Source organism: Syngnathus floridae, chromosome 4 (genome assembly GCF_059516105.1).
Source record: "Syngnathus floridae isolate MCC-2025c chromosome 4, RoL_Sflo_1.0, whole genome shotgun sequence".
Taxonomy (NCBI): Eukaryota; Metazoa; Chordata; class Actinopteri; order Syngnathiformes; family Syngnathidae; genus Syngnathus; species Syngnathus floridae.
Window position 1 is genome coordinate 13,302,052 of NC_142416.1, and position 27,594 is coordinate 13,329,645.

At 37.5% G+C, this 27,594-nt stretch overlaps 1 protein-coding gene and 1 long non-coding RNA gene across 3 annotated transcripts in view; one reads left to right on the forward strand and one right to left on the reverse strand.

Moving 5' to 3' along the window:
• Positions 1-302: 302 nt before the first annotated feature.
• The window catches only part of LOC148399246 (uncharacterized), a 42,000-nt gene continuing 14,708 nt past the window's right edge, over positions 303-27,594 (reverse strand). Inside the window, exons 3-4 of one of the 2 annotated variants that reach the window (XR_015858129.1) lie at positions 6,397-6,460; positions 303-752 (exon numbers count right to left, since the gene is read on the reverse strand). This is a non-coding gene — a long non-coding RNA (uncharacterized LOC148399246). The remainder of the gene's footprint in view (positions 753-6,396; positions 6,461-27,594) is intronic. The other variant, XR_015858130.1, reaches the window with a different exon arrangement.
• Positions 647-27,491, forward strand: tusc3 (tumor suppressor candidate 3). Its single transcript, XM_088374455.1, has 10 exons — positions 647-778; positions 12,359-12,528; positions 14,131-14,248; positions 15,347-15,487; positions 15,661-15,801; positions 15,886-15,975; positions 22,584-22,647; positions 23,690-23,764; positions 26,143-26,233; positions 27,205-27,491. Exons 1-10 carry the CDS (start codon positions 674-676, stop codon positions 27,218-27,220), a joined length of 1,011 nt encoding a protein of 336 aa, XP_088230581.1. The 5' UTR covers positions 647-673; the 3' UTR covers positions 27,221-27,491.

The window sequence follows — 27,594 nt, forward strand, 5'->3', positions numbered from 1 at the left end:
TTCATTCATTATTAGTTAAGCTATGCAAATAATTCTTTTTTTCATTTTGACAGCTCAGATAATTCGACTAACATATACGAAAGGTGAGGCTTTGTTTGTATTATTAATCTGATCAGACACAAATAAAGAAAATATAAATCCTAATAGGGCTATAATAAAGCACTCTAGTCTAGTAGCTACTCGACAAGATTTGGGCTGGGTAAAATAAAAACGAATGAGATTGTTAGCTTGAACACGGAAACTAGATAACATAATTCACATTTTTGTTTTAAATAACCTTTATTGTCACTTAATAAAGCACAACTATTTGTGATCAATCAAATTAAGACATAGAGGATATGGTTATGGATACAACAACAACAACAATAATGATAATAATAATCATCATCATAATCATAATAGTCATAACAATCTTTCATTAAAAAGAAAATTTCGAAAAGTGACAGGGATAAATGGAAACGTAAATGGAAAATAGCTTTTCATTTGGAAAAGAAAATGGACAGATGGATCGATTGATATTTTAAGATGACCTCGTGGAAAACAAAAACCAAAAACAAAAAAGAACTTCAATACCCAGAAAGGTTAGCGAGTAAATCCGCTTGCGCCAATTGGTCAAAGCAGCGCCCAATCACTTGGCTTAGACGCGTGCTCGGGACCAGAGCATCTTTCCGTCATGGCGTTTGTTGGGGTGAAATTCTTTGCTAACCTCCCGATCCTGTATGTTTTCTTTCTTATGATGCTGTATTTGCCGTCTGGAGGAGGACAGAAGAAAAAGGAGGTAAGGTTTTACCTCCGGAATGTATTTCATTTAAGAGAATATTGTCTTGTCTCTCGATCATTTAGGTTGAATCCGCTGGTGGTCCGTCAAGCAGACGTTGACAGCACGGAGCAATGATCCCGAATTATTGGTTGACTGCTTATTTTGAATAATCTCAGTTCTACCTGAAAATTACGTTTTGCAGTGTTGCATAGAAAGGTTTCTGTAGTGCTCTCCACATGATTTGCATTCAATCGTGGGCCACTGCTGGCAAGATGCTTTGATTAATAATGTGCATAATACAGTAGTATGCTGCTCATATTGCGGAAAAGCACTGCTCAAGAAGCCACGATTACAGTAAATTGTGATTTATTGAGAATGGCTCTAATGAAGCATTCATAAAACTAATCAAACACAGAACATTTGTGTACACTGGCTTCTTTGTGCTGTCTTGTGGCAATTGATTATTTCAAAGATTAGTTGATGTATGTGAAACCCGCATTAACAGATGGCTCTTTCGAATACAATTCCAGTAATAGAAGTATTACATTTTTGGGACAGTTATACATTAACATTTATTTTAAGATTAATACCAGGAATATGTAACATTAGTATTAAAAAATATGCAGTATGGAAATACTTCTGGGTTTTGTGCATATCTATCCCTCCATTTACTATACCGCTTGTCCCCACGCCACGAGGGTTGCGGGCGTGCTGGAGCCTATCCCAGCAGTCATTGGGCAGTCGGCGGGGGCCAACCTGAACCGGTTGCCAGCCAATCGCAGGGCACAAAGAGATGAACAACCATCCACAGTCTCACTCCACACCTAGGTGCAATTTGGAATGCTCAATCGGCCTACCAAGCATGTTTTTGGGATGTGGGACGGAACCGCAGTGCCTGAGAAAACCCACGCGGGTACTGGGAGAAAATGTGAAATCCACACAGGGAGGTGGGATCAAACCTGCACCCCTTAACAGTGAGGCGGACATGCTAACCAGTGCTGTTTTGGGCACATCATAGTGTGTAATTATCTCTCCATACACCCATTAAACTGCTTGCTATTTGCAATGAACTAATGTCGTGATATGTGAACGGGTGAAAGGGGTACTTGAGTGATTCAGCTACCTTGTAAAAATCGGGGCGCACTTTATGCGCACACCATCTCCACATTTGGGGTCCAGCAGCATGTCTACTTTCAGTTTAATACATACCAATCTTTAAAAGTCTGCTGAAATGACATCAAGTTACTGTATTACCTTTCTAAGTGATCCAGTTATCTAAGTGTCTGCAAAGCAATCAACTCACCAAATCTCATTTTGACATGCTCGCCAGCCTATTGCATTCTTTTCCCTCTGTCCTGGTATAGGCTCCAGCACACATGCAAACCTTGCGAGGATAAAGATGATTGATATAATGGATGGAAGTACCAGTCTTTGGAAATTATGGTATCACGTTATTTTTGCCACCAAAATTCACAATATGGTCCTGATACCAGTACTTGGTATAAAACTAGTTGTCTATTATTAATTGATTTTTTTTTTTTTCCTACAACCAAGTTTGAGCAAGTGTTTTCCAACGTGTTTATTGCCATTCAATGAAATTGGCAGTGAAACAGAAAGGCAGTCCGGGGACTTTTCCCCAGCAGCACATGATTTAGTGCATTGAAAGTTCATCATATTTCATCAGAAAAAAATGCCAAGAAACATGATGGGCTGCCCACTTCTCTCTCTATTTCTCCCATAAGAACCCCTCCTTCTTAACTTACAGTTATTGCCGTTAAGATATTTGCACTATTCAGTGAAAAAACAATTCTCTGGAAACTATTACCCTTAGCCCTTGTGTTGACCACACGTCATTAATGAAATGCCAATGTTTTCGGCAATATAAAACAATTTCATTATTTTGTAAGCGGAATTTTGGTCTTCTATTAATTCAATTTTCATGGTATTTTGAACGTTTGTGTTCCAACGGTAAGTCCATCATGGGCATTATTGTACTGCTCCATCAAACTAATTGTTTCAACAACATTGCATTAAACATCACTGCAGCATTGTGTCATCAGCACATTTCTTCTGAATTAACTTTGCATATAAATAGAAAACTGATGAAGTTTCCAAATAGAATGGAGTATATAAGCTAGGTATTGACAGAACACTTTGTGTACATGCATAATTGAATGCAAAGTTAACAAAGTCAACAGAATTTAAGAGGGGGAACCTTGAACAAACAAATAAGCAATGATTAGGTTCCGTTAAAAAGCATTCTTTTAAGAGATTGAGCCATTAACCACAGAGGCAGATTTATTTATATAGCACATTTCATAACATCTCTTTTATTTCTGTCTGTCTGTCTGTCTATACGCGCACATACACATACACACACACACGCACACGCACACACACAAAAGTATATGTGTTACACAAAAAAATATCGTATTGCTTTGTAGAAGCAGAAAGTTATCGGTATCTGTGGTTTAAAAAAAAAAAAAGGCAGTTCTCATGCATCCTTAGTATTTATGGGTAATAGCTGAAGTAACAATTGAGTCCGAAGGGTTAAAGCGAGGGTTCGGCATTGAGATTCTGGCAGACAGTAGAAAAGAAATGAAACCAATTTTTGCAAAGGAACTTAGGGCAGCAGCGGTAGACCCTTGCCTCTCTAAATCCTGTTATATACCCCTCAGGAAAGGGAGGAAATAGTCATGGAGAGCAAAGAATATTTATAGCCCTTCAACACTTGCTCGTTCATCACTTCAGCTTTGCTAGATATAATATCTGGCTTGTGTTGTGCTTCTGTCTTAAGGCTGACTACTGCACAAATAAAGAACCAATGTAAGCACTTCCTATATTGAGGCATCTGGAGTCAGCAAGGGGCAAAGAGAGGACAAAATGTCCAAGGCAGATGCAGGCAGTGGATATCTCGAGACTTGTATATTTATAAAGCGACAGTTTGCAAAATACTGTTCCTGATTTTGCTTCCAAGTACCAATATAATCGTTAAAATAAAGCCGTGATAAACTACAGAGTAAGCTTTTCATTTTCAGGTCATAATCCGAGCTACCTGCTGAGTTTAGATTGTGGCTGAGAAAACTTTGACACCCTGCAAGCACTATTGACTTTTGGTTTCATCTCAGACTTGGACATAATCACGTGTTTTCTTTGCCTGTTATGTTTGTAGCATGTAGGTTTTTGCTCTAACATTCATAGTTTGTGATATTAACAAAAAAAAACATTTTTTCCTTGTTGCGCCGAGAAAACCCTGAAACATCCAAAATTAATTCTTTCTAATAAATTCCAAAAAGAGGAAGCTCAATTTAATAATATAGTATATAAAATGTATATAACATATATTTAATGGAAACACTTTCTGGAGTAGATAATTGATGATGTAGCCATTGTCTGAATTCTGAAATTTAAATCACATAGTGTAGCCATAATACATGTCTCCAGTAGGATAAATTGAATAGTGATGAATGCACTGCTTTTACATGCGACATAAAACAGAATTTAGATAGGTCCCTGTGATTGAATCACACTTATCTTCTTTTTGGTGGTGATTATTTAATGGGGACAGAATAAGTCTTTGAGTGTAGGACCTACCTATAAATGATGTGAAATTGTGCAATTCACAAAATGTCAAACATCTCTAGCAAATATGTCCAAAAGTATCCTGAAATGATAACTCATATCAGATCTGATTTGTTGGAATTGTTCTAATAGACTATTGGCAGTAGAAGGGGCCTCGAGTATGTAAGGTTGTGTTATCTCACCGTTCATACAAAGAAGCATAGTTTCATGCAGTTGAGCTTTTAATCTTTGAGTTTCAACATTGTCTTGGAGATATTCCTCATGACAACGACCCTAGGTTATGTCTCTGATCTACTTATGCTTCCACTGTCTTGTCAGTCATGCTTTATATTTTAATGTATTTTCCTTTTGGTGAATTTTACCTCTACATATAATAAGAGGAGTAGCTCAATGATTTTTTTCTCTAATTAAATATTGTCTACCAAATCTGTTTTTTTTTTTTCAGTTCATTGTTACAAAACATGAATGCTAAAAGACAAGAATTAATTGAAATCCCAAGGTGTATGTATAAAATACGATTGTTTTTTTCGGTTTGCCTGTCTGAGCATCGCTCAGTGGATTTAAACCCAATCAAAGAGGAACATGGGAGCAGTTTGGGGGGTACTTTGTCAGCTCAACAATGTTAGCAGCCTCACACCTCTCCTATTCCCAATTTCCTTGTTTTCGGCTAAAAGTCTTTGCAAGCTGAGCTTCTGCCACCCCCGCTTTAAAATTCGTTTTCGAGACTGTGATTTTGCTGTGTAGGAAACTTGAATTGTAGTTCCGTGGATTTGCGGGTGCTGTTGTGAATGTTCACTTATCACCTGCACTTCAGCAGCAGTTGCTTATTGCACAAAGAGGGAGGACAGAATATCTTTTCATGACTTTCCTCTCTCTTTCTTCTTCTGTCTCACTTTCTATTTGCCTGTTGCGAAATGGGTCTCTCGGTATTTCACTCTCCCTTTCCTCACTTATGCATGCAGTTTTCAGTCACTCGGTTGATTCTCTCCATCCCTTTCTGCTCATGAAAATAAATGTGTATGTTTCAAGTGTCCAACAGATGAATATTGCATCGTCTCCCTTCATTCCGTCACTTTAGTGGCAATCCAAGCCAAACTATAGTTAAAAAGTGCTTCTAGGTCACCCAGGATTTGTTTGGATGATCACACTCATTAGGTGTAATTTTGTGAATTATTGATGCAGTAGTACCAGGGTTGTTTCGTGACGGATGGCTTGCAAGTCACTTTACTCCTCTGTTGTTCCTCCTTCTCCCCCCATGACCTCCTTTGCCCAGTTTATGAGTTGGTAGTCTAAACTAGTCTAGCCTAAACACTTCGATTCACATTACCTTTGTGGAATAGGAACTAAGCAAAAACATTCACCATTTACCCCCCGAGAAAATCAATCTCTCGGTGTTATATGAGCCCTGAGCAACTGTGATGTCATTTTCAGTCGACATGAAGTGACTAAATGGCCAACCGAGATGGATAAAATCAGATGGATTTGCTGTTTGATGCATACTCCACAAACACAGTATTATTCAGAATCCCACATTTAAACATCAAGTAGATCAACTTCTAAATACTGTATAAGACTGTTATCATTTATTAATGAGTGTAGTGATTGGCCACTGACCATGATGGGTTAATTTCTGTGAAAAAGTTCTTGATCAGCATATGTCGGTCATGAACTCTCATTGCCGACCACATTCTGAGCAGCCTGCAGTCAATTAAAGACCATCTTGTGTGTATTGGTAATGTTTCTGATCCGGATTCTGTATTGGCCGACTCAAGTGACCCGACTCAAATGCACACAAATGTCTTAAGATACCCTAAGCTCATACTGTTGTTACAAATGCTAAGAACTGACTGATATTTCAATTGCCACTACTAATAAAGACAAGGTTGTTTTAAAAATTTGAGGCAAATTTCAAATAAAGTTTGTACTTGTCATGATAAGTATATAGCATAGTCATAAAGCAATAGAAAAACACAGATAATACGAGTGATAAAAAGGGTATGAATAAACTATGACGAGCCCAGCAGCTGTGACATCCTCAGCATCCCTTTACTCACTTTTATGGGCTGCTCGTGGCTGCTCTCCTGCATGAGCAAGTGCTGCCCTCTCCTCTTTCTTTTTCTGAGGGAAACATAAAAAATACACCCCAGCAGTCAGTCCTCCTGGTGGGTTTGTACCAAATAGATGCAAACGGCTTTGTGTCGGCCACCTGTGGTGCGGCAGCCTCAGCTATACAAGTAAACTCCAGTTTGTGTCATGCTGCCTTCAATTCGAAACCAGGAAAGAAAAAAAAAATCTATATTGGCACCATTTTATGGTCAATACACAGTGGAAATCCGCTGAAGTTATAGAATATTGCCTTTGGAAAAAGAACTTTCTACAGTCACAAAACATTTGAAGCACAACTGCTGCTGCAATGGATGACTTTTGCAGGGGAAAAATCAACTAGCACCAAAATGATTAAGTCTAAATGAACTGTATGTTTTGGCTTTTTTGTTTTTGCAAAAGCTCTGCCAAAATAAGGAATGTTAAGCCAATATTATTATTATTTTACACCAAACATTACTGCATGTTAAGCCAGCAAAGTCACATTCAAAGTAACACAAAAGTAATTGATGAAATAATTTGATGTTCTTATGTTTTACAGACAGTTTTACAAACTTCTATTTAAAGTTGTGTGATGACTCAGGTTGCAGATTTTTACTTTTTTATTTTGTATGAAAAATAATGCTTTATTTGGAAGTCAACGAAAGGTTTTTTGTTCCATTTACCTATCTTTAGTTGTATATATCAGCTCTGATGTCTTTTCTCCCCAGTTCCTTATGCGAGTTTGCCAAGATAAACATCTTGAAGGCCATTTACTAGTTTTACCAAACGCACAGTTAGCAATTTCACATTGTGATCAGTCATGAAACTTCTGAATTCTTCTTGACCTACAAAAGAATAACACAGTTCTTTTAGCCACTTTATCTTTTTCTATCACTTCTGCTGACCTCAACACTTTTACATTCTCATTTTTCACCCCTCACTTTGCAGCCTTGTCCCGCAGGCTTTTGCTCGCCCTCCTTTTTCCCTCCCGCTTGTTGTCCCCACCTCCCAACCCCTTCTTCCAAAGGGAGACAAGTGTCAAGCGTTTCTATATCGCTGATATGAGCGAGTGTGATTTCCTATTGTGCACCCCATGCGTCACGCGTGCGTGTGTGTGTTAGTGTAAGCAGGAAAGTGTGTTTGTGTGTGTCTGGCTTGTGGCTGATAAGGCGTCGCACTCTTATCCTCCCAGACAGCCTTGCGTTGCTGTGACACTTCAAACTGAACACATCTTCCAAAACTTTCACTCAGCTTCACATGATCAAAATACAGAACTACACATTTACACATACTGCTCGTATATGACAGTCACACACAGTGCTGACTATGTTTCATTCAAAAGTTTAAATGGAACGATGAAGTTTTGGTGGGTGTCCATGTTGCCTGTCACCATAATCTGGACAGCGATATTTACTTAGGGAATGTCATGAAATGATGTCCTGATTTTAAACTTAATTTTATGCAATCATTGTCACCATGGTAACCCTGATGCATATTATACAATACAAGCTGTTGCTGGATTAATTTTAAGAGTTGCAGTCTTCCTTCAAGGGAAGCAATTTAGTACTTTTCCATTAGTTTGGAAAAGCACTACGCCTAAAACTAACTGTGCATCTAGCAAATATATTTTAGCATTAAGCTGGAGATGGGATAAACCACATATACGTATGGATACACAGCAAGTCACAACTATACACAGTTTTGTTGAACTAATATCACACAAACATTTATGGGCCTTCCACCAAATCCATTTGCTTGTTGCACCTCTCTAATAAACTGACATTTCTGACATTCCCCCAAATATCAAAAAGTATTGAAATAAAATTGAGGAAAAAAAATATATGACTCTGTAGGTACCGAACTGCAAGCATGCATGTTCACTGTATTTTCTACTTGTGAAGATCAGGGTTTTCAGTTTGAATCATTCAAAAATAATATTTTCTTGACACTATCCAAATGCTTCAAATAACATCAGAAAAGGCTTTAACGTCTGAACTGCAGACATCACTGAAATAAACAAGAAGCAAGAAGAAAGACTCTTTCAACCATGCTTGACAGATCATGTCTCTAATGAGGAGTTTGATTGTGGATGATCATTGCACTCCTCATTTCAACGGAGCAACTGGTGGCCACACCCCTTCCCAGCTGTTCCCATTGCTGACCAGCCAATTAGTCTTGGCGCAGCACGGCAGAGAATCTGATCAAACTCTCTCGCTCGCTCTCTATCACTACAGTACTTAACCAAGGCAAACTTGGCTTTCACCATTGTTGCAAGTTACCATCGCCTCTTAAACTGTCTTTTAGAGTATTCCTAAGGGGAGGTTTTCATCCCCCCCACACAGATAATAAAAAAGGACGTTCTCGCCAGCAGCTTTTCTTGAGTGACATTATTGCCGGCTCATTCTAAAAGAGCTTTCGCTCTTTAGTCGGCGTGGTGGCCCATTCATGTCTAACCGCCTCATCAAGCTAAGGTCGCAATAAAACATTGGCTGATGTGGCTTCAAGTCATTATATCAGACCTTTTATCGCTTGTCTTTGTTTTAACATGTTCCAAATGCCAAATCCATAGAGGTAGATTTAACCCAGTAATGGACGTCTTCATTCCCTCATTTACGGTCATTTTTGCACTTTACTGACCATGAAAAAGTACTTAAATTTGCATTTCGGCTCTCGTTATTCCATCACAAATTGCTTGCCATTAACAGATTTGACACGTCACTCACTGTTAGTTTAAGTCCAGTTCATGCCATTCAGTGAAAGCTTTTTGTTTTGTAAAAGGTTGTACAGTGAAAGTCACAGCACAAAGTGAGAAAAGATGTCAATCTTTGGATTTAATAAATTGAGCTATCATTGGCAGCAGTAAACCCAACCAATTGTTTTCTGTAGTTGTAAATCAAACCTCTTCAAGGGTCAAGAGGACTCTAAGACAAATCCACTTTACAGAACTGTTTTCGTATAGCAATACTCCTGGGATGTACGATGTGAATCATTCTCTTGAGGTCATGTCACATCTCACTCAGGTTTAGATCAAGACCTTGACTGGGCCACTCCAGAAGGACCATTTTTTTCTGTTGAAGCTATTCAGTTGTTGATTTAGTGCACACACACTCACACTCACTCTTTTAAGATAGTGATCGCTTGATAGTTGGAGACCCAACCGGCCCATATGTACAGTACTATGTTTCACAACAGTAATAAACTATACTTATAATTCCTGTTGCTGAAATGTATAAGCTACCACTCCATCGCCAAAATGCGCTGAGCGGGTTTGTACGGCATAGCGTCACTGAATGGGGACCGATCGAGGAAACTGCCTCACGTGCACACACCGTCCTTTTTAAAATACCAGTATAAGTATTAAGACACGGATATATATTTATCGATTTATTTATTTACATGAGAAGGATTTAACCGGATGACACGTGTCACAGTTAGGCTTACGCATTAGTGCGGTAGACTGTTCTGAGTTGGAGCGCTTTGGCTGATTATTATTTTGTATTTATTTCAAGTACCAGTATTTAGACATTATGGTATCATATTATTTTTGCTAACCAAAATTATATGAGTACCGATACTTAGTGCAAGACTACTTTGAATAAAACATTGAGATTTGATAGATTGAAAACATCCCATTTTCTCATGTGGAGTCTTAGAGGGTCATATGCAAATGGACTCCTTTAATCAGTCGAAAATCTAAGCCATTTAAACAGCTTAAAGTTTGTTAATTAAACACTCTTCTTTCACTCTTTAATTTGATATTGGGTAGATTTAGATGGATGTGCTTCTTATGCTGTTGTTGTAGTGTGGCTTAATGAAATCATCGGACCACCCGCAGTTGACCCATGCTGCTTGAATTATAAAGTAGAATGCAAAATATGTTTATATTGTTATGCCATTGAATGCCTAGTATGTAGAAGTTATCATGGTAAACAAACAAAAATAACACATCACGAACTAATTGCTATATTCTTACATGTAAATTTTATTATAGCTTGGAAACATTCAAAATATTCCTTGTTAACTGTAAATTTAAGAAACTTATAATCAGATCTGTGAAAATCCTTGAGGGAGTTTGTTTAGTATACAGACGTGGCTACCATCTATTATACAGGATAATTACATTTTTACATGTGGACATTTTTTTATGAGTTTGATTTGTGGCTTTTGTTGACATATGCAATAATAAAAATGGTAATAGAAAAGAGCAATCCATAGTCTGGCTTGTCAAATCAGCTGGCCTTGCAAACTGAACCTTATTTTTGTGGATTTATTTTAAAACCATCTGTTTTGATTTCTTTTTATAAACCAAATCTTAAATGCATTTCTTTATTTCATTCTGCTTTTTTGTTGGGTTTATAATTAGGTTTTCTTCCTTTGTTGATGTCTGCCTATGCATTGTTTTTTTTTATCATCTTCCTTTTTCATCCACTCTTATTTCTTCCTAAATAGTCTTCAAACCATGCAATGAAAGCTAAGTCTATTTGACTGAGCACACATCTGATACTGCTGACAGAAACCCAGCTGCATTAATATGTGGCTGCAAAATGGAAAAAAAATTAGACAAAATCATCCCACCCGAGGTTGATGGGCAGAATGGTGTATGGACAATGGCAGTAGAAAAATGCTTTGATTCGAAATATTTGTTATTTGCCAGCTAGGATGACAAATCTCCTCCCATCACTGACAGCTCGTGTTATTTCTGGAAATGGCAGGTTGTGGGAAGGCAAACTTGAAGCTAGAAAGATGAAGTTTTGTTCTAATTCAATAGAGTTGAAAATGGAAAGAATAACAGAGACAAACAGACAAGAAAATGTAATTGGCGTAATATCTCCATATTGGGAGACAAATTAAGGCAAATAACCTTTGTTGGCTTGAATATACAATACAATTTAATGTTAAATAAACATATATTAGAAGATAATATAAAGGATCTGAAAATCATGAATATATTTATAGATTTTTTAAAAATGTGGGAAAATCACACATTATATGAGGCTCTGAGAAACATGAACATCAAAAATCACGGATATTTGTGTTAATAGTTTTGAACAAACCTTGATAACCACTATCACTACTACCAAGTCGGTATCATTCTGTCCTGCATTTAACTCATTCGCCATTCTCTCCCCTTCACTCCTTTTTAAAAAAAATTTATGTGAGAAAGACAGAATACATGATATTTGTCATCTTTCTTGTTGCTTCTTAATTCTGTGTTTGTGTGTAAGGGAACGATGAGTATTTTGTCAGGTGTTACACCAAGCCAATTTTAAGAAATCCCTCTTTTGAATGGGAAAATTGGTGGAAACTATATTGGAACCCAATGGCCAAAGCGGAGATGCATTCACTTACAATAAAAGCAGTTTCAGAGCACAGTGAGCCAATAATTGAACAAATGCTGTTTGGTTTTCATTTGGGAGGTGCACAGAACAAGCTTCTGATTTTTAGAAAATGGTGCCCCTGTTGAGTGATTCAACTACCACAGAAAGATCTCTTACAACATCCCAAATACAATAATGAACAGAAAGTTGGAAATCAAAAAAGCTAAAACCGGTGACAGCATGAACCACAACAGAACATGTTTCATCACTAAATCTGGTATATTTTAATGTGTAGGCCTACCACTGTCAATAAATGAATCATTGTAGATCAGAATAGTGATACAGTTCTAAAACATTGTATTGAATGAATTAAAAAAGTAAAAAAGGCTATGTTGTCAAAACATAAAGAAAATAGTTTTTCAGAGCCTTTCTCGTGGTGTTTTTGCTTTCCCTGTGATGCAAATGCTCCTGACAAAACATCGAGAATGTTCCTGAGAAATGATGTAAAGGGCATCTCTGCCCATTCAATGTCCAGTGTAACAATCTACAATCATTTTTCATTTCTAATCTTAGCCACAAACCTAATGTTTCGTTTCTGCCCCTTTATTTCCAGAACCTCCTGTCTGAAAAGGTGGACCAGATGATGGAGTGGTCCTCTCGTCGCTCTGTTGTCCGAATGAACGGTGACAAGTTCCGCCGTTTTGTCAAAGCCCCGCCCCGGAACTACTCTGTCATTGTCATGTTTACGGCATTGCAGCCTCAAAGGCAGTGTTCTGTCTGTCGGTACGTGCACCTACACACAAAGCTCAAGCTGGCATCATGCTTGCGTCCTGGCAGTACTTACAGTCAGCACCATTCATCCATCTTTCTGTCAGTTGAATGACTTGCGTCAGTCAACCCTGAAGGACTCAGGATATTAGACAGGAGACGCTTTGCTGAAGCATAAGCACAATATTAGACAATAATAATAGGAAATGCTTTCACTGGTGATTGTCTGTTTAGAAGATTCGCCCAAAATTTACAATCAGATTAGTTTTGGAATGTATCTCATTTATTAGTTTCATGAGTCAAAACAGTGGAAATCTTTGGAATTACCAGATTTTTAAGTAGCAAAGAGAGGGCCGTACTTAATTGTTGTCGATTATATGAATTCATTCAGAGGTAAATGCTTTGAGATGGCGAGAGATATGGTAAGTTCAATATTTGATGTCTTGTAGATAGTTTAGACACTCTCGATGAACCAGTGGACAATTCCCTTACTGAAATAGACTGCCAGCGAGCGAGATGTATGCGGAAGATGGTCTAAATGATAAATACTTGGCCTCTAGTACAGATTTAGACTTACCGACCAATCACGATAATGATGGTTGATAATGTCATCGTCTGGCTCAATGTGACAGTGGCTTCAAGCCCCGATAGCATAGACTAGCGGGAGATGGTTAAGAAAAATTGCCAGATCAATGATTTGAACTTGGTTTGACTTTATGCTTGGAAAGTGAGCAAAAATGTTATTTGCAAGCTGGGGCGCATGACAGTGCCTTCAAAGGAAAGTAATGCAAACAATTGGTGTTCCCATTTAAAAACAAAATATGTGATCGATCCAAACGCACAGTCAGTCTCAAAACAGAGTCAGGAAGAATAAATTGTCCTACGACTTTCCTCAAATGCCCTTCTACCAAACTGCATAGTACATACATTTGGTGCAAGAAATTGGTACAAAACATTGTACATAAAGTCTTTTCAGGTAGCGGCTCTGTCGGGCCAACACCATCAACACATTTATGGCCGCCATGCCGGTACTGACACATCCAGACCCTGTATAGTCACAATTAAATACGATAAGTTGCAATAATTATTTCACATTCACTATCTTTTATTATATTATTATTATTATATTACTTATATCAATTTGCTATCACAAAATGAACCTCAGAGAACAAGTACTTTTCTATTTGGATCCTACCTTCTGAAAATATTGCCTGTTTGCCGTTAGCCGAGGAGGTAGAAGAATGGTTGCCGCAAGTACGCATGCACTTCAAAATCACACATATCATGTGTAAGTCAAGGGTAATGTTATGAGTTTGAAATGATATTAAACGTAAAAACTATCTTTGGGATGTTGTCAAAGGGTTTTTTGCTATTTAGACATCACTTGAGCTCTATTTCCGCAAATAGTGGCTGATCATTGCATGTTTTATCACACTTGACATTCAAGAACATTGTAACTCGAGGAATTTGTGCAGTAATGGTATCTTCAATCTACAGTAATGTGCTCGCTAGCAAAGAGGATACTTAGTTTTGCAACGATTCTGGTGATCATTGATATATTTGCTTGTGTCTGGGTTTGTTCTCATTCCGGTTGTTTGTCACACCTAAATGTTCTAGGCAAGCAAATGAGGAGTACCAGGTCTTAGCAAACTCATGGCGCTACTCATCTGCTTTCTCAAACAAGCTGTTCTTCACCGTAGTGGACTATGATGAAGGAGCAGATGTTTTCCAACAGGTTTGTATTGTATATGTGCTTGCATTCTACAATTGCTACGTATATTGTTTGGCAAAATGCATACAGTATACTCCACACATTGAATTTGTCCTTGTGTTCAAACCATCTCAGGCTCTTGAGGTATTTGCTTGTTGACACATCTCATGACAACACAAATGTATTATTATTATTATTTCGTTACTGATGCATTACAAAGATCAGGGTCAAACGGGCTTGCATCAGGGACTCTCATAACCCATATTTCCGGAGTGCACCCAGAGGACACCCTGAGGGACATGAACACCTTCCCCATGTCTTCAAATGCAGTTTTTGTTTTGTTTTGTAATGGCTTGATCCATGCTCACAGTCATTAAAAATGACCGACATCGTTTTTAGGACATAATTTAAAATATAATCATGAATTAATGCAAATGAGGTCATTTTGTCTAGATTAATTATAGATACATGATCAGCAAAGCAATAAGTGAAGATATTAAGACAAAGTGAAGCTTTTGGGGGTTCTCATGTTATGCGGCAGACTGTTTGTCATGCTGAAGACCTGCTTTGGTGCAACAGGTCCTGGAGGCATTGAAGGCATCAAAGCAATGATCAAATCAGAAGATTATTGCCGCATCTTGGAGCGAAATGTGTGAGCCAGTGTCTTATAAACAGATCTTAGGCTGAATGGAAAACCACCCAGTAGCATGAAAACATAGAAAAAAGAAGCAATGAGTAAATAAGTATTGAAATCCTTTGGAGAAGTAACACTTTCTACTGAGGAAAAAAATAAAAAGACTTGTGAACACTTTAAATAGCTTAAACACAGTAATGGAATTGTTTGATGTGTTAGCAGACATGCAGAAAGACTTTTGCCTTTGCTTTGTTTCTATTTTGTTTAATCTGGATATAAATTTGATATAATTATGTCTGCAGTTAAAGGGATATAATGCTGATGTTGCAGCAATAAATAAATAAATACATATAATCAAAGTTATTTACATGTTTTGTTCACTATGCTTGATTTCAATATTTGCAGGAATTGTGGAGATACAATCAAATACAACTTGCATAATGTATATCTCAATGTTTTGATTATTGATTATCTGTTTTTATTTCTAGCTGAACATGAACAGCGCGCCAACATTTATGCATTTTCCAGCAAAGGGAAAGCCGAAAAGAGCAGACACATTTGACCTACAGAGGATTGGCTTTGCTTCAGAGCAGCTGGCCAAGTGGATTGCAGACCGCACAGATGTCCAGGTATGTTACACACATGAGGAGTGCTTAGGAGCGGAGCAAAGGAAGTCATTTCACTCCTAAATGGATGTTTTGGGGTGTTGACAAGACAAAACCAAACTGTTCTCTTACAGTAGTTTTACTTTTTGTACAGTTTTAGCAAGAGTAAAACAATTGCTCTATGTCCTTCTCTCTAGATCCGTGTCTTCCGTCCTCCTAATTATTCAGGGACCATTGCTTTGGCTCTGTTGGTCTCTCTTGTTGGAGGTCTACTATACCTGAGAAGAAACAACTTGGAATTCATATACAACAAAACCGGATGGGCCATGGCAGCACTAGTATGGACAACAGCTCTCACTACTCAAAATTAATCAAATGTTGTTTTTTTAATAGTGTTTTTTCTCTCTCCCATTTTGACTCAGTGTGTTGTTTTTGCAATGACTTCTGGTCAGATGTGGAATCACATCAGAGGTCCTCCCTATGCTCACAAAAACCCACAGAATGGACAAGTGGTAAGTGTGTATTGCTCGTAGACATCCACTTGCACAAAAATACACAAAAAAATGATACACTCCCATCGGGACTTTTTCTTTCCTTTCATCCTATCTGCCAGCCCTCTTGAGTAAAACTGCACTTGGTAGTGTTGCCACCTGCGAGCAGGTCAGCACTGAGCCAGCATGCCTGAGTCTCTTCTACAGCTAGTATGAGCAGTTACTTTGACTTTAGAGACCGATCTTGTACAAAGCCTGTGAGTCATGTCTTTTTGCCATAGGAGTTCTTTTTTATTTTTCCTCTCGGTTTTCTGTCTCTTACTGGACAGGTGATGTGAATTATTTTAAGGTTATTTTCAAATATTTAGAAAAATAAAATAAATCAAAATGGAGTCATTAGAAAAATCAGATAGAGGCCATGCTGCATACACGCAATAAAAATCTGGCCTGGGTAGCATTTGCCTGCAGTGTGAACTTGTACTCACTCTTTTACTACAGTGCTAAAGTATTATAACATGCACAGTATGATGTGGCATTTTCTTACAGGGAGGTCCCTGAAAAAGACATAGCTGGAATGGCATTATTTGTAGCTCCAAAGTCTTTATGTACTTTTCAGCATTAATAGTCCCTTTACAGATGTGCCAAAGTTAAGGCCAAAGTTTGACTGACAAAAGCGAAAACTCGTAAATTGCAGGGGTCACTCAAAAAGTGATTGGAATTGCCTATTATCATAGTTTGATCAATAAATAGAGTAAAACTATGATCTCAAAATACATGGAGGTAGTACCAGGAGAGGTTCCCCCAATATAGGCAAATAGGCGAGAACACAAATGCTGAACAGCAAATATACACGAGTCTACTATAGTGAAATGATAACTGCATACAATCAATTCTTCTGCAATTCCAGTCACATAGAGTACAAGCTAAGCTTCAACGATCCACTTTCTCGGGAGCCTCACCCAAACATTCAGCCAAAATAGCAACAGATATTGCTTTAGTCGCTCTTGTGCAAATGGCCTTCCTAATTTTATTTATGATCATTTTCCACCTTTCTTCTGAGCTATCCTGAAATCTCACTTCCCCTTCATTCTCGCAGTCACTGGTTTGCACCTGCCAGACAATATTAAAAAGATATCTCTCTTCTCCCTTCCTATTTTTGTGTTACTTCCTTTTACATTCCTCTCTAGTCTTCCACTTCCCTCCCCATTTGCATCAGCTTCCTCAGACAGTATAATCAGGGGTGTCAAACTCATTTTCGTCGCGGGCCACTTTGTAGTCACAGCTTCCCTCAGAGGGCCGTCATGGCAGGGAAACCAAATAAATGTTTAATCGTGTCAGCATATTAGAACATAGATTACAAATTGATGGATTACTAGTTCTGAAACCAAGGGTAATAGTTTGTTTAGTACTTGTTCTAAACTAACTTGTTCTAGTACTTGTACTAACTCATTTTGTTGAGATTTTTTTGTTACCCTTTAAAGTTTAAAGGGTAACAAAAAAATCTCAACAAAATGAGTTATTACACGTGACAATTGGACATTTTGATACAGATTTTTGCATAGATCATGAAAGACACAATTTGCTTTTGCGGGCCAATAAATCGATCTGGCCAGATCAGGCACCCGGCCTTAAGTTTGACACCTGTAGTGTAATTTCTAGGTACACTTTATTGAAAGGATTGTTGAAGTCATAAATAGTCATAGTGGGCAGGTATAGTGTAATTTGCCTGAAGTTCAGCACTGTGCAGGCACACACACACACACGCACACACAGACAAACACACACGCACGATGAGACAGAAACATAATTGTAGATAGAGTGGCACACCTACAAACAAATAAGCTGTGCGTGATCCAGTGGAATGAATGAAAAGGGTAGAAGCAAAATCAGTCACATTTGCAAGAATGCATGGAGCATGGCTTTTCTAATTAAGCAGTACCAAATAGAGAATATAGATGCATCCTTTTTAATATTCAAGTCCGCCTTTCTGGCTTCCTATCAACCACTTCTTTGTTTACACACTATTAGCTGAGGACATTATTACCATATTTCCAACTGATTTCACACGATGGGGTAAACCATTTCTGCAATTGTTACTGTCACAGAAAAGCAGGGTTTTTTTTCATCCCAAACATCAAAACACTTTTATTGCCTCTTGAATAGAAGACTTCTAGCTTGCAGAAGGACACCACTGTGTTTTTATGTTAGCCAGCATGGGCAGTAAGATATTTGTGTGCGTGCGGGAATTATTACTGTTTGTATTAATAACCTCTAAGAAGAATGATTGTTTAGCATTCCTCACTTCCTGATTGTAGATGTAAAGAATGTCTTTGTATATGTTGTAATGAGTGTGGACTTCGGTTTTGCGTCACTGAGCTCTTTTTGTCTTCGTTCTCGCTCTCTTTTTTTTTTTCTTTTAGCTTTAACCAGCGGGGTATTGGAATATTAGTCCAAGGTGACTTTTTCCTGACTGACAAAACTTTGTTCTTAATTGGGGTAATGGAATCCATTACAGTTAGAACTTCAGAACTAAGGTCACTAAGGTCATCAACAGAAGCTGCAGGCTTGGTGACAGTGGAAAAGCCAGAGTGAATAATGTACAGGTGTTTTCATCGATATAGCGCTTTTCTAATTACCTCTGCTCCATTTTTTTTCAAATTAGCATGGGCTGATGTTTTAAATAAAACACAGTATTCATCAGATAGGGCAATATCAGGCACCACTACCTTCGAAATATGAAAACCTTTGGAAATAATTGTATCCAATATATGCCCCTGGTTATGCATTGAATCTGTGACATATTGAGAAAGCTCAAAATTGTCCGGGAGATTCAAGAGTTGTATCTCTAGTATTTTCCATCTTTCAGATTGTCAGTATGAAAGTTAAAAATGACCCACGAACACAGCACACCCTCCTCCCGGTTCAGATTTGCCGACGTTTTATTTTCCCTTTTTGCTGTCTGAGTGCCTTCTGACCTTTTGCAAATGAAACAGACTCACACACACATCCACATTCCCCAAACACATGATAGTCTTGAAAGGGAGGAATGTGGCTATTTGAAAAGGTTACATGGCCTCCGGCTATTAACGGGCAACACTGTTGTGGTTTGGATTAAGAGGAAAGCAGTAACCATAAACACACAGCACACTTAATGCCCACTATGTACTGTTTCTTGGTATTTATCTTGCTGCCTGTGACATGAGATACAGCAAATATAAATTACAACTTACTCCAATGCACCTGTTCTTAGCCTTTAAAAGTATGGCCTTTAAAATGTGGTGTACATCTCGCTGCATGTGTTGATAAATTTTGTACATATTACACTCTTGCTTTGCACAGGCCCCTAATTTGCTTCACTGTCTGACAAATGGGCTGTTCAGTTCTCATAAAAGCACGGTATCGTTATGTCCATGTATTCAAATGAATGAGTAATGCAAGGCAATCACATTGTAATAGATAACGTTTTTTTTCTTTGCGTTAGCGACAATAAAAAAACATATTGCATCAAGTACATGCCAAGGAGAGAACAAACATCTTAGTGAATTAGTATACTGAAACAAGTTTTGCTGTAGCCTCTATCGACTTATTTGGTTAGTTTTTCACTAAATATATATAATTTGTGTAACATTAACAAGTTTTCGAGACAAAGTTTTCTATGATTTCATTAAACTGCAGGTTTTATACAGCTATGCTAGGCTTTCATTGTCATGTACTCAATTTTACAACATTGTAAAAAACTCTTTTCCATTGCATTTTTGTCTGATATTGTAAAATCCCATTTATGCCGTTCGCATTTTGGGGGACAATGTCAAGGCTTTTTTAAGTTCATATCTTATTCTTATTAACAACAACAAAAACTAATCCATCACAATAATTGGGTCTGTAGAAGGTTAACAATTTACGAGATGTCTCCGGTTTTACAGTTGATATTGAAATGAATTATTTGACATCATGCCTTTACATCAACACGTCAGATGAGATGCGTTTTAAATACATACATACAGCCATCATTTGTTAAACCGACCAAGTTATGGAATGCACTCTGCTAATGTTATGTGTTTTGTTTTTCCACTTCAAGTGCAATTTTCTTTTTTGTTTTACAGTTCACAGCTTTCTTTCACAGTGACAAGTTTTCTCTAAACAGTCCTATTCAGAAGCACATGCATTTATCTACTAGTTTTTATTATACAGTGGACATGTGTGAATACAAAGGCTGAAGCACACATTCAGCATTGCACACTAATGAATAGAATTCCCACATTCTAATCCATCAGATTAATTGGAAGTGCCTGGCCATGGATTGAGGAATTTTTCATTCCAAGCACCGCTCTTCCTTTAAGGCTCTATATGCACTTGTTTGCTTGTTTGTATGAAACATTGGTAGCAAAGATTCATAATAAAATCATATTATGTAAATCTTCCCCGACCCCCAACTCAAGGTATTTCTTAGTTTGTTGTTTGTTTTTCATATCTACGACTTGATTTTATTTATTCAAGTTGCGTAAATGCCTTTCATTGAATTACGGTTGGCATGGTAAAGTATGAATTGACGCGTTAACTAGTGTTTGTTCCTTATGGTTTAAAACGTAATTATAGCATATTTTTTATTTTATTCATCAATTATTGACACTGGTTAAAGTCGGGGTGGTGCAGGTGTGTCGCAGTGCACCAAAAAGTCAAATATATCTATGCGATGCTTTCTAGTCATGCAATTCACAGGAATTCCTTCCCACTTCCAGTAAATTTCAGAGATAAGGTATTTTTGTGTATTTGAAGTGACTGCACTATATAAAGGCCTGTCTTGTTGCACATAATGGAGGAGCTTAGTAATGGCTTTGTGAATTGTAAACTACAGTTTTCATTTGACATTTTGTGACAAGTAAGAGACTTGCATTGTTAGTTGAACTCATGTTTATTTGAGGAGTAAAAGTTCTTCAACATTACAAATGATTGAAAATGACTTTTTGGGTCAGGATACATTTGGATTTGTGGCTTAGCAGTTGGCTTTTTTTTTTTTCCTAGAAACTTTGCTGTTACTCTTGACAAAGAAGTTTCTTCTCAGCACTCTCATTATATTAAGAAAACTAATTATCTTCACCCATTACAGAACATATCATGCTATTAAAACAATTTAATCGCAACTCCGCGGCTTATTAATAGAAGAATCAAACAGCATCTTCCAAACCTCTTGTCGTGCCACCAGAAACAACCTTTTGTTCTTGTGCAAATAAGGATTGCTTTGTTGGCTGCAGAGTAAGAAAGGCATTTTGATAACAATTCAAAAGCCCCATCTTGTACAAGACAACACTGTCTGCGGGAAAGACAATAGTATCAGCTTTAGGCCTGAGCCTTTGTGGTTTTTATGTCCGCTTTCAAGTGAAAACATTCTTAATTTCCCTCCAGTGAAGCAAGAAATATCTGACCACCCTTCTACTCCTTCTTTGTCATCTGTCCATTCTCACCCATGTCTGATAGGAAAAGAAATAAACACCAGGGCAGTCAAGTGGAGAAACGGACGTTAGATGTGCTGTAAAGCAGGGTGCTAATAATCTGTAGAGGTTTAAAGGACTATCAGACCTCCATTCAACCGTTTTCTCATTTCCAAGGACTACTCCGTGGTCTGTCTTTATGCCTTTCCCTCATCACGTATGAATTGACAGCAATGAACTTAGAATGAATTCTCATACGTGTTGTGTAGCTCTTTATGAAGCAAGGAATAATTATTGGGTACTTGAGTGGGTAGAGTGAGAAAGAGAAAATCAGAGGATTTCGCAACCAATCAGCTAAAACTAACAATGATGAAGGCAGGTAGGCTGTCTGTAAATACCGTCCCTTACTTCTACCTTTATTGTGAGATTAAACTCTTTCAATCCCTTTTCAATGTCCATAGTATAGGATCACGTTAAATTCTGAAGACCATGGTATAAAAAAAAAAAATTCTGAGTAGATGCCATTGTTTTAGGCTTTTTACAAATAACATGGTCTTGGATGTACGCCAATGTTATTTTTTTAGTCAGGGGTCACCACGGTGAGTTACTCGCACGGTACGCTAAGCACAGTATTTATGGCAGATTTTGCAGTGTCCCCCAGCTTTTTCTCATTTTATCAAAGTTTTTATAACATGAAGGTCAGTCAGTGCATTGGCAACTTAACAACGACCGCAGATTGGAACTTACAGAACAGATTGGAATACATGTGAGGCTCTTATGAGGGCACATCAGCAGCACACAACAGTCTGTAGGGGTTTCCTTTAGGTGGCAAGATCTTGAATGGAATACATATTTAAGTGTTCCTGTAGGTCTCCATTCAACTCTGCCCACTCAGAGAAATAAATTCACCTTTTTACACCTACGCAGTACAAGCATGAAATCTTTATGATTCACAAGCATAGCCAACGCTTGCACTCCCTGTGTTGAATATATACATTACTGCATATTATATACACTTTCCACTGTGTTTAATTTAATTTGATTATTGTGATAGAAGTCACGTGGTGGCATAAAACCGGAACATATCATTTATAAGGTTTTCGTGTTTATTTCGTCCTGCTATGAATTAAGAAACTAGCCTTTAACAAATGTGAGTTCACTTGTATTTTTTTAACCTTGCTACCTGTATTTGTCTTACAGAGTTACATTCATGGCAGCAGTCAGGCTCAGTTTGTGGCGGAGTCTCACATCATCCTTCTCCTGAGTATCCTTTAGCCAATATGTTTGTCTGTATACATCTAGAATGCAGCAAATTGCAAATCAATTAAACAACCTGTGCGGTCTACGACAGCTCATTTGCTCAGCAAACGTATTTGATTCTCCACGCTGTGTTTGTTTCTTAATTTGCTTGCACACAGCCCACCGTTCTATTTCAGAAACAACAGCCAAATACTGTCAGTTATATTTGTTTACTCAGAATGAAAGCTTGGCCATCAGATTGTTCACTCCGTAGGGGGCCCACCTCCTCTGCCACTGTGTACGAAGACAGCCTCTAACCTCTGTGTTTCATTTCTTCTAAATTCTCTATGATAAATTGTGGCTGTTTACTTCTTTGAAGTAAATTCTCTGTTGGCATTTCTGTTTTTGCACTGTTGTATACTTGCACTTTGTGCTACTGCATGTATGTGGCCATTGTGGTTGTCCTCATGGCAAATAAGCAGTTCAAGGTCGCACCTGCTGCAGCGCTACATTTGCTTGCCTCTGCTCATCTGCCTTATTTTGTCCGTTTATTGCCTTACTAACTCAATTGAAATGATCACAAAGGCAAAACCAACACAGGCGTGTTCCTACCAGAAGGATTTGGCATGTGTGTGTGTGTGTGTGTGTGTGTGTGTGTGTGTGTGTGTGTGTGTGTGTGTGTGTGTGTGTGCGTGTTTTTGTGTAGAGAGCATTATCTTTTTTCAAATGTTTCTGCATGCTCGAAACTGCGCCTGTGTTGCTGCACTGTATGTCTAATTTAATAGTTACTAAATTTGTGATCCACTACAAAATTTTCACGAGAGCACGTTTCATGTACTGTATAAAGAATTTGTAATATTAGAATATATATTTTTTTAAATTCCACTAACCATTATATACTTTCAGGTTCAGGCTTTTGTTCTGGATTATTTGTCAGTGTTATTGTGTGTACATTGAGCAGGACCTGTTTCTGTTCTGCTAAGCATTACTCTGTAGGTTTTCACCAGTTTTTCTTGGGGCAGTATACAAGATTTGAGTGTATGGTTTCCTTGACAACTATTCACTAGATGCTGCCATCACCATGGGGATGGTGCTGCTCAATGAAGCTGCTACTTCCAAGGGAGATGTCGGCAAAAGGAGAAGTAAGTAAAGCCTACTGTTACTGATTGTTTTTCTTTAGTCCTTGGCAAGTAATGTGTGGCAAGGCTAAGGAAAAGTGGAAACAGGATAAGCAGCAAGTTCTTAACCTCACATGCAATTCTTTTCAAAATGTTTTAGAAGGGATAAAATCAATGTTATCCGCAGACGATGACATTCTTTTGTCTGTTACTTGTTAGGCTACTTGTTTTCTCACACCAGGTTGATGACCAGATGAAAATGCCTCATCAACCACTCTAAGCTAAACTCAATACAACAAATGTCCTCTGAGATCCCTCTTATTTTTGTGCTCACTATCTTATGTTTTGCTACTTATTATTATATACTTATGTATTATGATGTGCCCTGATATTTACATATTTCCCATGTCAGATATATTGCACCCATGCAACTGCAACTGCAGGTGTAATGTCTTATTTTGGTCGATTGCAAGATTTGCATAAAATCCTAAATATTGGCCACGCCAAACCAATCCAGCCAATCAGATTGCTATAAAGTCTAGTGACTATGAAATACATGCCAGTCTATCGGAGTGTTCAACCTTATACACGAAAACCATCAATTTAAGCATTCCACTAAGCCATTCTTGATTAAAGAGCACATGAAAGCCTGCTTGAATCCTTTTTTTTTCCCCCTCAAAAAGGCACCAAAGCTTTTCTCCAATCTAAAGAAGCAAGATGAAAGAAAAATCTAAATGATTTGGCTTCAATTCTGATGCCATTTAATGAGAGGCACTCAGAGTAATCTCATTATAATTATTTGTGAAAGTCGCGGCACACAACAAGGATACTTTAAAGATAGAAGGAAAATATAAATGCTGAAAAAAACTTTTACTGTGATATTCTGAATCACGGGCTAAGGCCAAGATTTACACAAAACTAGAGGAAAACTTTGAAGGCATATGAAAACAGATGTAAACTGCCTAGAAGAATGAATGAGTCTTCCAAATTAAATCAAGTTTATAAAATATTCTCTAAATGGACTTGGAGTTGCTTGCATTTCTACCAACTACGCTAAAAACTAAAAAAATGAAGTAAATCTTGCAAATACCACCTGCTGATAATGTTGATCAACTGTAGATTCATTATTTTTAGATTTAGAAATAATTTAATATTTCTTTAAATTGGATTTTTGTTTTGGAGTGGTTCACATTTTATATGAGATAAATCCAATCTAAGTCCCACTCAGTTAACAAAATTGCAGGTCTAGCTATACAAAAATACTCCACATCGATGACAAGTGAAATTATTTGAAACAATTTACGCATGCATAATATGGACCCAAAAAAAACATTCACACTCATTCCATTTTCATTGTAATTTCTATCCTCCTCAAAACTCCCATTTGCCCGGTGATGTAGGAAAACTCATCTGGTAGAGAAAATATTGTACACGTCAATTGAAAATACTTTCTTCCATTGACAGTGACTTTATTGAGCTGTTATCGCGTGGTTAAAAAGTAACATCAAAATTTGCTGTTTGTTACAAAGATGAATCATGTAGACAGCATTAATACATTTTGCACATCATTTTAAAGCAACAATGCAATGTAGTGACAAACATCATCCCGCTGAGGCATCTTGTGTCTCTATTGTAGAAGAGTTCATTATATTTATCTTCTTAATAAGATGACTTTGTTTGTATTCGCTGGCCCATGCTTAGGAAATAAATTACATTTGTCTGTGCCATTATATTCTGATTTTAATTAACATACGTAAGTAATGAGTCACTGTTGGGATTGCTGAAAGATGACCAGCAGTATCCCTCCAGGTTTCCATGTTGGTGCTTAATCCAAATTTAATTGTTTTCACCCCTGTAGTTATTTTCTTTGCTTGATACAGCAGCTAACCCACAATTATGGATCAGAACTCTAAGAACCACACACTTTGTAGTTGTTTAACAAACCGGAAACATGTAATTATTCATGAAAATAGTACAGCAAATATTTGGTAGATACTGTACAAGAACTTGCAAATTAACAACAGAAATATTTCCGGGTTTATTTCTCTGAATTAGGTTTTTAACAATTTATGTTGTTGGTGATAAAGAAAATGCAAGTGTTGCTTTCAGAATTACTGGATTAAAAATAATGTATTTCCTTGCCTAAATATGTTGGGCAAGATAATGCTTGTGGTTTTTATGCATAATAATGACCACCAAGGACATGAGAAGGTAATCTGCTGAAAAACAAGACGATGATGGGCAAGAGGTCAGGACATGAAGATTGAGAAATTCTATCGTTATTTAGTTATGAAACTTGGACATTTTATTAAACAATGTCCTGATGTCTAGTTCAGCTATTTCTGGTGTCAGAGTCCTCAAATTATAGCAATCTTTAAATGTCTGCTTCTTATCTGTTGCAGTTATCTGCTTGGTTGGCCTCGGACTAGTGGTGTTTTTCTTCAGCTTCCTACTTTCCATTTTCAGGTCGAAGTATCACGGATACCCTTACAGGTAACTGCAGTCACCAATCTGTTTTATGGATCTGTCATTTTATCAAGCTTGGGGTAGCGTGCCGTTAGCCCAAATTAAAATAGCATGCATAAATCAATGACATTGCAACTACTACGTCGTTCAATTTGATTAAAAACCTTGCCAAAGCAGAGTCCTCAACTACACATTTTAGAGCCAAGGACATTTCTCTAGAGACCAGCTTTGACTCTGTTTGTGACATTTTGTTGTACACATAATGTTCCCTCCTGAACATACTAAGCGAATGCATTAAAAAATAAGAATGGCACTTTACTGTAGCAGTTTGTACTAGAGGTCAACACTGTATGACGAAACAAATACAGGCCACTGAAAGCATACAAAGGCAAACACTAAAACTGATTCCAGGACAGATAAATAAGTGCACTTGAATCCTCTTTGTACATGTAGCTTTAAAAACAACCACAAGTCTTTCTTCCAGCTCCCTTGTAGGACTTTTAGTCTAATGACTGTTACCAAGTGGAATAAATGCACTGAGGGAAGCTCAGCTATGGCTTGTAAGAGAGATGTTTTGAGCCAATAAGTCTTAAATTATCGTGCTGTTAGAAAAAGTGCTACCAGTTGGAGTGCTTTTCTGTTGCTGAGTACCCTCAGAGTTGTTCGTGATCAGATGCGCATTTGTGTTGTGACAGATTCAACTATAAGTTTCATTGAAGAATACTTAGAATATATATCATCATAATACAAAAAAGATCACTATATTCTGCAATACATTTTCAACCAATAATAAGCCTGACATACTAAAGTTGTTTTTGAAGGAGGAAAAAACAGGGGAGGCTTATTAATTTTCCTATATTTCCTGAATTTAATCATTTCAATGCCATTCGACAGTTAAGTATTCAGTTTCTTCTAGTCAGTAATATGCACTTATTTCTCCTTCTCGCTCTCTGTATTTGCCCGTGTTATGGAACAAACCCTCCCCCCGTGTCTTTCAGTTTCCTTATTAAGTGAAAGAAGGAGCTGTAGGTCAGAGAAGGACCAAAGTGGTTGGTGAGAGAAGTCGACAAGATACTTGAAGAGGCGGACACAGCCTAGCTATTGAATCTTCAGTTTGTGTTATGCTTTTAAGTTATTTAAATGTTAATATCTGTAACCTAATAAATAGTAGTCACATTGTTTTTGTTATTATCATAGTGGTTGTTGTTGTTGTCATCATCTCTGCTAGCTGATTAGATAAAATCCTTCCTTACAATGGAAAATAAAGGCATTTGTCACAACTCTATCTTTGTCATTTCTTATCATTTCTGCCAGCATTCAAATGATGCATTAAACTTGTCATATACTCTGATGCAGCAATATTTCACTATTGTCATATCTAAACTTTT